Below are 12,895 nucleotides of genomic sequence, written 5' to 3' on the forward strand. Positions count from 1 at the left end.
CCAGATGGTGGGAGACCAGATCAGCATGGTGCTGAGGATCTGACACTTCACCTGCTACATGGCTCAACAGTGAGAGAGCAACATCGTGTGTGTGTGTGTGTGTGTGTGTGTATGTGTGTGTGCGTGTGTGTGTGTGTTGCTGGGGTCAGAGCCTAATAGTGTAATAATGAGTGTTACCTGCATAAGAAGTAGAATGACTTCAGAGTCCAGTTAAGTCCAGTGACACAGATGAAAGAGAGAGAAAAGAATGTCATGGTAAGGCCAGGTTAATGGCGTTGGGTTGTTAGTGGTGGTACAGGAGGAGGATCTCTTGGAAGAGCTGGGTCTTTAAGAGGTATTTGAGAGGTTTTTGTTCTCAGTAGGATGGTAGGAACATCACAGACACACCAACGTCCATAATGATGCTGATGTCCTTTAGTTCACGTGGTCAGTCTCAGTCTCCATGGGACACCATGAGCTATGGGGCGGTTACAAAATGGAGGACGGATGCAGGAGGAACAGTGAGACTGCTCGTCAAAGCAGAGTCGGCCTTCCGCCCTTGGAATGGCGCCTACACTGAGGTCAAAGGTCATTCAGTAGAAACTGGTCACGCCAGACACGCATTTCACAAAACATTCGTATTCTACTTTTTCTCTTTTATAAAAGATCTATTGACATGAATGGAGCAACGCACACAGCAAGTGCGGGGGTCAGCCCTATGTTCCCACAGCCCTATGTTCCCACATTTCTAAGGTTAGGGTCAGGCCCGGTGTGTGGGTAATCGGGAGAATTCCCGATGGGCCGCTTCACTTAGGTTAGGACTAGGGTTGGGGTTGGGGTTAGGGTCGGGGTTGGGGATAGGCCTGAGGTGTGGGTAGGTGGGTTAGGAACTTAGAGCTGTGGGAACATAGGCAAGCTCCCCAAGTGCGGCCATCGCCGTCCCATTGCTCTAATCTGCCACTTTCTGTTTTTTTTTTTCAGGGCGATTCGTCATAATAGAAAACAGCTGTCTGGTCATTGTATCTCCACTGAATCGATGGATGATCGCGTGTAATAAAATGTGTGTGTAGTAGTGATTAATCAGGGCTCTCAAGTGTCACACATTGTATTTCTCACACAGAAAAAATATTTATGATATATTTAATATGCTGCAGAGCCCAGAATGTCTATGGCTGCGCCGCTCTCACTATGGAACCGACCAGAATGAAGCGCGTCTCCCTGGAGTTCTCAGACAATTCTGCCATCAGCCAATTAAAAAAAGAAAGTGGCTACACAATAGCCAATCAGAAAATAGCACAACTGTATCTGGGTAAGATTTTAACACAACAACCAATGAAAAAAAAAAGCATATCCTGGAATTGTTCACGCGTGATTCTGCTACCGAAAGTTTCTTTCACCCTCAGAGGAAACCACTGGAGCTTCGAGCATCACTTTGAGCACAGAATAAGTCATCTTTTAATGTTACAACAAATTCACAACTTGTTTAACACAAACAATGACAACTTCACTGCTGCGGGGACGGACAGTGATGAGCGCTGTTTACTGTTTACTGTACGTAATGAAGTGACAGCTTAGTAAATTCCCCCTCAATATGGCAAAGCACAGCGTTTGCTTTCTGCGCATAGAAAAACTCGGTATAGCGCTTTCTCTGTACATCCGGCCCAGAGTATGTATGTCTGCAAATTCAGTTGAAATGTACTATTTCATAACATGCTTTTTTCTCTCTTATGTTAATGGTGTTAAGTGTTTTTTCAGTCAGTGATGTAGCCAGTGTGACCTGCAAACCTCCTGGTGTAATTTCCCCTGTGTTTAGCATCTTTGTAATCCTCCCTGTGTGGCTTGTGTGAATTAGTTAGCCCTAGAGCTCCCCTTGTGTTCATTATCAGAAAGCTTGAGTTCATTGCATCTGTCTTTCAAAAATGTCAGGTAAAAAAAGCAATTAAGCATCCTCTCATTGGTCTTGAGGGGAAAGCCTCCTAAAAAGGCCAGGATAGAGGATGCTTGCACAGAGAAGGTGGTGAAAAAGGTAGGCCCATTATTCAATTGTCAGTGCCATGTGTCAAATCTTTTCTTCTGCAAGTCTGAGCAATTATAAATTATACTTACTGGTATGTATGTAGAAGGGCATTGCTCCCACATACTCTGGCCTATAATAAAATGCCTGACCTCCTTGGAGACACTGTAGTTTTTTGGAAAACAATCTGAATAACTGTGTGTGATGTACTGACAGAGTTACAGAGGCTAGAATATTGTTTTTGTTCTGGATAACAAGCATCTCTGAACTGACCACATTTCAGACCTCTAGGTCAATTGATATGACTACCGAGACCTAGAATCAGGTCTTGTGAAGCTGTGTGCAAAAGTAGATCAATATGAGTTTAGACCATTATGCCAAGGTATGTGTTTTGTAAAATGCCCTATGGAAACTCCCCATAGGACCTTTGGTTATCCAAATGCTTACTGACAATCAAATGCTTATTGCATATGAACCCCTTAGAAGCATAATATTGGCCTCAAATGCAAGGTACAGGAACACTCTGAAATTTCATGCATGCATTTAGATTTTGATTGTACTTCAGGGGTTCTGATATGGAATGACTCTAAATATGGAATAATTACACAAATATATAAATCTTTACAATTTGTATTTCAATTCAATTGGTGTGCATAAGATGGACTATACATACAACTAATATTGGATCAAATAACATGAGTATTCCATATGGATTCTTGTGAATATTTCAAGACCCAATAGCTATTTCTATCATATTGCTAAGGATAGCCTATACACTGCATCTAGAAGGTAGGGAAGCACCAAAGGTGGAGGGTTAAGTATACTTATACTTAAATTTAATTGCTGTATATCATGTTCATACCCCCCCCCCCCCTCTCAAGAACCCTACCCACACACACCAAACTCCAAAACTCACACACATACGGTAAGACTAATCTGACAATGTAAAGCACTACACATATTTACATATAAAAAGATTGTCATGTATGGATTCCCAAGAGTTCAACCTTTCAAATTATATATAATATGGCTATGCTACATAACAATCTGATGTGTAAATATGATTTACAATATTGGAGGGGGGGGGGGTAAACGACAAGGGGCTGGAACATCTGAAGGCATATTAATAACAGCAACAAAACACTAATAATAATATTAGTAATGAACACCCCGATTCCCGCAACCTTTGACGGACTCCTCAAAACTTTGACTGTCCTCAAAACTTGAGAGCCCTGAGTTTTCCACCGTCACATTTGACTGTAGCATCGCCGGCCGCGTATGCCAGCCTTCCGTTTGAAGTGGAGCAAGTTTTACTTATTGGTAAGGGGGTCCGTGTAGCTTATAATTCGTTATTTGTTTGTTTGTATCACATTCATAAACAAATAATGAAATGACAAGTCATTTTTTCAAATGAACTAATGATACATAGACTGTAAGGAAATGCTTTGCTGTCTATATTTTATCAGGCAGAAAAAAAACTTGAAAAGTTTGCATTTCATCCTTACCTTTACGTGTAGTGCTAGCCTACTCAATATGCACATTTTTTTTTTTTTTTTAAACAAAGCTAGGCTAGCTGCTTCCGGTTTTGCAGCATTGGAATTGGCCTGTGCGTGTGTATTTGAATGTATTTGAGGAAGGAATGTGTGATTGAGACATGTGGGGGTTCAGGGCATAGACAGTAAAAGGTTCAGGGCAGATACAGAACATGTCCATACTCATCATGTGACTGTAAAGAATGCGTCCAATCAAAACATGATACCAGCGTCATGCTTTACTGGAACAGAGGAACAAAGTGCACTGCAGACAGAAGTAGGCTACTCTGGTGTATGTGAGACTTTTTTAACGCTTCTTTGGAATTAGAAACTCTGAGGAATGTATGATAAAGTGAAGGTAAGATAAGCTATTTTATATAGGCTATGGTGTGAAGGCTACACTATATCACTGACAAGTACATTAGGCTATTTTAGAATTAGAGTTACCAAAGGTTGGAAGGATGAGTCAATAGAGTTTAAAAAAAAAAAATGATGGTCAAAAAAACATCAACATGCTAATAGGCTACTATAGACAGTAAAACATCACAGTGCTAATAAGTAAAACGTCACAGTGCTAATAGGCTACCATAGACAGTAAAACGTCACAGTGCTAGTACAAACATGAAGCAATATAAGCATAAGCAATCAACAGCTATTAATTCAAGCAGGAAGACATACAAAAGTTAACGCCTTCAATCAGGAAACATCGATTTGGCTGAAGTCAAAACGCATTCCTAGTTCTTAATAAAGGTACACAAATAGTAGAATGATGATATGATATCATTTCGATTCACAGTACAATTAACATTTTGTATTGCAGTTTTTTTCACACAGTTTGCACATTTTCAACTTAGTTTACACACATTTTTTTAAAAACTATTGCAATGCAAATCTCCAGCAAAATGACACACAACATTCAAAATGTAATAAACACATCTTTAAAGCAAGCATTTGCCTCACATTATAAACACTTTTGTTATGATTTTATTTGATAACATAACAAAATGGTGGAAAAGTTGTGTAATGATAAAGAAAACAAAAGGAGGAATGTTACACAACTAATTAGGGTAACTGGCAAAATGATTGGGTATGAAAAAGAGCATCCCAGAGAGGCAGAGTCTTGTAGAAGTGAAGATATAGGGGTATTCATCACTCTGTGTAAACCTGTGTGCACAAATGATGAAACTATGTAATGTATAATGCTTTTTAACATGTGATTGTGAAGTATTTGGGGAATTCATCATCTACAGGACATATTATTATTAAAACATTCAGAGAATCCATAGAAATCTTTGCAAACAAGGGAAAGAGCTGAACAACAAATTGGATGGCCGTGGTCTTTTGGACCTCAGATGGCACTGCATCAACACCAAAACCAGACCTGTCCAGACCTGTCATTGTATGGGCTCAGAAAAATAAACTTTGATAACTGTTGTCTATGTCCACAGTTTGATAGTCAATTCAAAAACAGCAGTCAAAATTGTAACAGCCAAAACAGCCAAAATTGTATTGAGACATGATAAAGAAAATACCACTGGGCCTAAAATGGATTGATGCAACATGGAAAAAAGTCCTGTGGTTAGACCAATCACTTCATTTGCCATTGTTTTTGGAAATCATGGACTCATTTAGGCTAAAGAGAAAAGGGCCTATCCAAGTATCCAACCTATCTAACTTGTTTTAGTGCTCAGTTCAAAACCCAACATCTATGACGGTGTGGATGGCATCTTGCACATTTGGCAAAGCACAATCAATTCTGAATGATGGATACAGGTTGTGAGCAACATCCAGGCAATGTTTTGCCAGGGACGACCTTGACTATTTCAAGAAAAAATGGAAAAATTAATTCTGCACATATTTAAACAGTATTTCTCCATCGAGAAAGAGTCCAGGTGCTAAAGTGGCCTGTCTGCAGTCCAGATTTGTCAAATTAGCTGCATAATGGAATGAAAAACACGACTAAGAATACTCCATATTGTTGAGCAACTGAAATCCTATATCGGGGAGTACTGGGACAACATTTCAATCTTAAAACTCTAGCAACTGGTCTCCTCAGTTCCTAAACATTTACAGAATTAAATGAGGTATATAAATAATAGATAGCACAGTGGTAAACATTCCCTGTCCCAACTTTTTTTTGAAACATGTTGCTGGCATCCAATTAAAAATCTACATATATTTTGCATGAAATAGTTCACATTTTCATTTTCAACATTTTATATGTTGTCTGTGTCATTTCTTGCTGCTAAATATGGGTTTACAAGACTTGTATATTATCAAATTCTGTTTTTATTTGCATTTTATACAACGTCCCAACTTTTTCTGATTAGGGGTTGTAAAATATAAACACTGCAAAAACTGCTTATCTAACCAAATGTTATTAATCTTATATGAATATAAAAACAATCTAGTTGGTATTGTTGTTAGTAAACTACAAAGAGACTTACCAATGTGCTTTTCTGGTAAACTCACAATTTCTAGCAATATAAGAAAGTATGCTTTCTGTAGTTGGGTGATACTTCCTTCTTCTTCTACCACTGTTTCCTTCTACTGCTCTTTGATAAGTAATCATAACGTCTGCACTCTCATCCTCTAGTAATGGTAATCAATGATGCCGTATTAATTCCTACCTAAGGTCTCCTCTACATTGTAGCTTGAATGTTATTACTCATTTTTTGTAAGTCTGATAAATTAATAAGTGTAAAATATTTAGTGCAACCTGTCTGCAGCTATGAGGGAGGGCAGTATGGGGTGGGAGAGACACCACTTTTGAATTTGCCATTTTGAATGCTGGTTGTGACAAATGCTACCCATAACTATTAAACACCATTATACTGCCATGTTGTCCTCTTTCAGTGTGAATGCAGTCAGAACATCTGAGTAATCTGAGTAGAACTGAAGAGATGGCTGCAGGGGGATCATCTACTGGTGAGTCCATCATTCTGATACCCTAATGGAACATGTCCATCACTCTGATACCCTAATGGAATATGTCCATCACTCTGATACGCTAATGGAAAGTGTGTGTAAATATTTCAAGTTATTTTTCTGTGTCATGAATAGTTGAATCAACTATTCATGAATTCACAGCAGTGAATATATTTTTATTGCATTACTATTTTTCAAATATGTCTGGGGAGCTCAAGCATTTTCTGAAAGCTTGTGTGTGTGTGTGTGTGTGTGTGTGTGTGTGTGTGTGTGTGTGTTGTCTCCCTGTGTTGTCTCATGACCAGGTGATATCCCCAATCTCTCAGACGTGAGGATTGTGCTGCTGGGGAACAGTGAAGCTGGGAAGAGTTCAGCAGGAAACACCATCCTGGGCAGAGAGGAGTTTGACCCTGATGTGAGAACACTGCAGTGTGTGAAGAGACAGGGAGAGGTAGCAGGGAGACAGGTCACTGTGGTGGACACTCCAGGATGGATGAAATATAGTGAACATTTTTATGAGGATTCTCCTAACCTCCTGAAACAGGAGATTGTTCTCAGTGTGACTCTGTGTCCTCCAGGACCTCATGCCTTTCTGTTGGTCATCCATGAGAACATGACCTTCACAGAGGCAGAGAGAAATGCCACATCAAACCACCTGAGTCTTCTGGGCCATGGAGCCTGGAAACACTCTCTAGTTCTGTTCATTCAGGAGACTCCTGCAGAAGAGAAAGCCTTTGAGATTAAAGGGAAAATGCTCCAGCAGCTTGTAGAGAGATGTGGGAACAGATACCATGTCCTCAACATCAAGAGCAAGGATAATACACAAGTCACAGAACTGCTGGAGAAGATAGAAGAAATGGTGGCAGGAAACAGTAGACTGCACTATGAAATAAATGTTGAGATATTGCAAAAGGTTGAAGAGAAGCGGAGCGAAGAAGAGAAGAGAGCAGAGGAGAGAAGAATGAAAATCCGGAGACTGGGTGAGTGAAATTATGTATCAAATAAATTGTAGTAATGAGTCTGTGCTGCTAAACTCATTAGTCAAAGGAAATATTCAGATTGTCCAAAGAATGTACATCATAACTTTTCCAAATTGTTAGATTTTTGTGTGACTAGATCATTCAAGATTACTTTGAACAGACCTATTTAGATGAAGTGTACAGCAAAACACTTCCAGAAACCTTTCTACAGATACAAAGGTGTAAATCAGACGTAAACACAGATGCGCGCACACACACACACACACATACAGAAACAATCTTATTAGGAAAAATTCATATTCTGTACAGACATGGAAAGTTGGAGTCTTTATGATAAACCATACACAGGTGCCACCAGTCTTCTCCCAAATACATCCCTATGTTACAATGAAAGACCTCTTGTGACCTGCAGGTTGTGTAATTTAAATCACACTCACACACACACACACACACACACACACACACACACACATTTAAGCACACACACACACACACACACACACACACACACACACACACACACACACACACACACACACACACACACACACACATCAGCTCAAGTTCTCCATTTACTCCTGCAGGAGGTGCACTGCTTCCAGATCTGAAAATTGTGCTGCTGGGATTTAATGGTGCTGGGAAGAGTTCATCAGGAAACACCATCCTGGGCAGAGAAGAGTTTCAGCCTGGACAGAGATCTGCTGTTTGTGTGAAGAGACAGGGAGAAGTAGCAGGCAGACAGGTCACTGTGGTGGAGGCTCCAGGATGGCACAGTCATTATCAGGTTGAGAGTAGTCCTGAAATGACCAAAAGAGCTATTCAGCTTAATCCAGCTTTGTGTCACCAGGGACCCCATGTGTTCCTGTTGGTCACACGAGCAGACATATCATTTACTGAAATACAGAGAAGATCAGTCCAGCAACACTTGGACCTTCTTAGTGAGAAAGTCTGGAGTCACACCATCGTGCTGTTCACCCATGGAGACTGGCTGGGAGACACAACCATTGAGCAGTACATTGAGAGTGAAGGAGAGAGCCTTCATTGGCTAGTTGAGAAATGTTGCAACAGATATCATGTTCTTAAAAATGAAAACAGGACTGATGTCAGTCAAATCACAGATCTCCTTGAGAAGATTGAGGAAATGGTTGCAGGTAACAGTAGCTGCCACTATGAGATGGACAGCAAGCGACTGGAGGAAATACAAGAAAGGATGAGGAAAGAGGATGAGAGAGCAAAAGAGAGAATGATGACTGTGAAAAAGAAAAGACGACACCTTCAGTCACTGAAACGTGAGTTGGCTTGTGTCTGATCTGCTTTGTAATGGAGGATAAAAAGTATGCACATATTATATTGAATAGTGCAATAATTGAGTTAAAGCTTAAAAAAAAAGAACACAATTATATGGCTATAGTAGTCACACAACGGCATTTTTAAGGTATTGTAAGTGGCCATGCCAACATCCCCATGGTAACTTATGTGCCTTTGCTCATCAAGTCAAGGCTAAATTATAAGCAAACAATCCCAGCTTTATCCGTTATCAGAGGTGTAAAAGTCCGGCTTCAGAAACTAAAAGGCCTACCACGTATTGCTTCTACCTGAGCACTAAAACACATGTGATTTCACTAATTATCTGATCTACCTGGGTTAAGAGTTTTGCTATGTGGCAGGACTTTTACTTTCTGAAGCTGGACTTTTATACCTCTGTCCATTATCAAGGTTTTGTGAAGTACACCTCTTTATCGCTTACAGCCCCTTTCATACTGCAAATAAATTAACAAATGTGTTTTCTGTTTTGTATCCTTCTACTGGTACTTGTGCAGTGGCAATATAGTTGAATCTTATCCAATCTGATCTATTGTATGTTACAGAAGAATCAACTCTCATATCACAATTAAGGGTTGTGCTGCTGGGGTACACAAATGCTGGGAAGAGTTCATCAGGAAACACCATCCTGGGCAGAGAGGAGTTTGAACTGAAGAGAACACCTCAGTGTGTGAAGAGACAGGGAGAAGTAGCAGGTAGACAGGTCACTCTAGTCGAGGCTCCAGGATGGTATAGATTTGGCAACCTCATAAACACTCCTGAGCTCACTAAACAGGATATAGTGCTCAGTGTGCCTCTGTGTCCTCCAGGACCACATGCTGTCCTACTTGTCATAGATATTGATGCCTCTTTTCCAATTAAAAAAAGAATAAATATTCAGGAACACCTGGAGTTGCTCGGTGGAGTTGTCTGGAGTCACACTATGGTGCTGTTTACCTTTGGGGACTGGCTGGGAGACACAACCATTGAGCAGTACATTGAGAGTGAAGAGGCCCTGCAGTCTCTAGTAGAAAAATGTGGGAACAGATATCATGTCATTAACAATAAGAATAGGACAGGAGATCAGGTCACAGGGCTGCTGGAGAAGGTAGAAGAGATGCTAGCAGGAAACAAAAACTGTCACTTTGAGATGGACAGAAAGAGACTGGAGGAAGTAAAGGAGAGGAGGGAGAAAGAAGAAGAGAGAGCAACAGAGAGACTGATGAAGGTGGAGAAGCAAAGACAACACCTGCAGTCGCTGAAGCGTGAGTTGTATTGTATTTTCTGTGTTTTGTACTAAAAAAAACTGAGCTTTTTCATAAAATACAAAAACAACAACAATAATAATCAACAAAAATAAACATTCAAGAATCTTCATCTCTAGCTTATGAAACATTAAATCAATATCATAATATTAATTCTTATGGCCATGGAAGAAATCATTAAAATAGTAAAGTTAATGAAATTGAAGCAACACTGCATTTGCTTTACACTTGATTGACTAGTTTTTATCTGCCTGTTATTTTTGGTTTTATCTTCAAATTCATTTTAATATCATGTGCATCACATGTAATCACATGTGCCGTTCCCACTATATACCCAGGATATGCACTATAGTTCTGTGTTCCGGGGCGTAAGTCCCCGTGAAAATGAAAGAAAAGTTTACACATCAGGACATTGTCAGCTGTATCTCCAAAGATGCACCAACATTTCATTTTGATATCATGTGCTTCTCATGTGGTAAACACATGTGCCGTTCCCACTAACCATCCAGGATGTGCACTATAGTTCTGTGTTCCGGGGTGTAAGTCTCGAGAGAAAAGAAAAGTTAACACATCAGGCCATTGTCAGCTGTATCTCCAAAGATGCACCAACATTTAGCAGTGCCAGTGGGGCTGTACGTGGTGTTTAGATAGATAGATAGATAGATAGATACTTTATTGATCCCCAAGGGGAAATTCAAGGTGTCAGTAGCATACAGACATCACACACAACATGCGCACTAGATTTAAACCATAACTCCTGACTGCTGCTTAAAGTCCACAAAGTTCTTAAGATAACATGGTCATATAATGTCAAATATATTTATATATTCTTTTCTGCAGGGAATTCATCCCTGCGGTCAGAGTTCAGAGTTGTGCTGCTGGGATACAGAAATGCTGGGAAGAGTTCATCAGGAAACACCATCCTGGGAAGAGATGAGTTTGACCTGAAGAGAAGAACAGCACAGTGTGTGAAGAGACAGGGAGAAGTAGCAGGCAGACAGCTCACTGTAGTCGAGGCTCCGGGATGGTGGAAGAATGAGAATCTGAAAATGTCCTGTGAGCTCACTAAACAGGAGATTGTGCTCAGTGTGTCTCTGTGTCCTCCAGGACCTCACATTCTCTTATTACTTGTACAAGTAGCTCATTCTATCACGCAGGATGACATTAGAAACATCCAAGAACATCTTGAGTTTCTCAGTGTCTGGAGTCACACCATGGTGCTGTTTACCCGTGGAGACTGGCTGGGAAACACAACCATTGAGCAGTACATTGAGAGTGAAGAACACCTCAGATATCTGGTAGAGAAATGTGGGAACAGATATCATGTTCTCAACAATGAGGACACAAGTGACAGAACACATGATGGAGGAAATTATTGCTGTGAACGGGGGTCTTCACTATGAGATGGACAGAAAGAGACTGGAGGAAGTGAAGGAGAGGAGGGAGAAAGAAGAAGAGAGAGCAACAGAGAGACTGATGAAGGTGGAGAAGCAAAGACGACACCCCCAGTCACTGAAGCGTGAGTATTTAACAATCTTCATCTCTAGCTTATGAAACACCCATCAGCTGTGCTATATTCACTATATAAAATGGCTTCAAGGGGCTTATTGCTTAAATAGTAGTAAAGTTAGTGGAATTTAAGTAACACTGTGCATTTGCTTTACACTTGATAGGCTAGTTTTTATCAGCCTGTTATTTTTGGTTTTATCTTCAAATTCATTTTGATATCATGTGCAAGACATGTAAACACATGTGGCGTTCCCACTAACCATCTAGGATGTGGACTATACAGTAGTTCTGTGTTCCGGGGCTTAAGTCCCCGTGAAAATGAAAGACATGTTTACATGTGATCGGGATGGCGTTGCGGAGATGGAAATAGGAGACAGTGGTGATGTTTCTCAAAAATAGCCAGGTTTTATTTCCACCTTTGCGGCTGAGCATGCGTACCAGTATGGAGAAATCGGAAAAGAAAAGAAAAAAACCAAACTCCAAACAATAATCTCAAATCAATCAATGAGCTTCCAAAATATATTAAAAATTAACTTTGACAACCCTTTTCAATCATAGGGCAAACTGCTAAAAATCACAAAACGAGTGTTGGCCTATAAGCAGGGGCAATCACTTGCTCACCTCAGACCATTCTACCTCCTGCTCTCAATCATAGGCTCACCAGAGAATTTAACTCTGCCGATGCACAATCAATCAATCAATCAAGTAACAAAACGCATATTCTCCTATATAAATATCCAATAATACATTCCATACCATAAAACCCACTGTTTCATAGCAAGGCAATCCTATTGTATCATTTCATAACCTTATACACATCATAAATAACCAGAACGTCCCAAACACCCCTCTGGTCCTGCACACTTGACCTCTGCTTGTGCAGTACGTCACACTCCACGAACATAGGGAGGGAAAGTAATCTCATCGCCATCTAGTGGTTGCGTTCCTAGAGTTCAACGGAGGGGATGGGATTTTCTTTTAGAAAAAATATATCTCGGTGCACATTGGGATCTTAATTTAATGCCTTCCATATGTTAGGCACTGGGGTCACCTCTATTGCTTCAAGTGGTCATACCTTATTTTTAGGATCAGTTGAATTGTTTTGAGTTTTTGTCGTAACATGGTGATAACAAACTACAGTTGCATGTGACGTCACAGGTTTGGGCGCTTACCTAGCGTTCATGGGCTTCGGAAATACACGAATCCGGCGAAACTACCGGAAGTAAGCGGGCGCCATTACTGAACTGTTGCTGGGTAGCATTGCGCCAGTGCCTCCTATTGGATTCGTTGCGTCCACTGGGATAACAGCCCCCGATTTACGACTGTCTCACTACTTCTTTTATAATGTCGAGTGGGAAAACATGTTCTGTTTTCAATTGTTCCAAT

The 12,895-nt window shown here is 40.4% G+C and overlaps 1 protein-coding gene across 1 annotated transcript; it reads left to right on the top strand.

Moving 5' to 3' along the window:
* The first annotated feature begins 3,807 nt into the window (after nucleotides 1–3,807).
* Nucleotides 3,808–11,403, top strand: LOC143103421 (GTPase IMAP family member 8-like). The gene is made up of 6 exons (XM_076267203.1): nucleotides 3,808–3,883; nucleotides 6,382–6,453; nucleotides 6,759–7,433; nucleotides 8,018–8,722; nucleotides 9,302–10,000; nucleotides 10,841–11,403. Exons 2-6 carry the CDS (start codon nucleotides 6,387–6,389, stop codon nucleotides 11,401–11,403), a joined length of 2,709 nt encoding a protein of 902 aa, XP_076123318.1. The 5' UTR covers nucleotides 3,808–3,883; nucleotides 6,382–6,386.
* Nucleotides 11,404–12,895: the final 1,492 nt, after the last annotated feature.

Source organism: Alosa pseudoharengus, unplaced genomic scaffold, assembly GCF_046254945.1.
Source record: "Alosa pseudoharengus isolate Yale_2024_CS ecotype anadromous, Long Island Sound unplaced genomic scaffold, YU_APseudo_1.1 YU_APseudo_1.1_scf_40, whole genome shotgun sequence".
NCBI classification, from domain to species: Eukaryota; Metazoa; Chordata; class Actinopteri; order Clupeiformes; family Clupeidae; genus Alosa; species Alosa pseudoharengus.

Excerpts from the sequence above, each read along its gene's own strand:
- LOC143103421 (XM_076267203.1), top strand. The coding sequence starts at position 6,387 with ATGCAGTCAGAACATCTGAGTAATCTGAGTAGAACTGAAGAGATGGCT. Across the intron at positions 7,434-8,017 it reads AATGAAAATCCGGAGACTGG|GAGGTGCACTGCTTCCAGAT; the intron begins GTGAGTGAAATT and ends TTACTCCTGCAG. Across the intron at positions 8,723-9,301 it reads ACACCTTCAGTCACTGAAAC|AAGAATCAACTCTCATATCA; the intron begins GTGAGTTGGCTT and ends TGTATGTTACAG.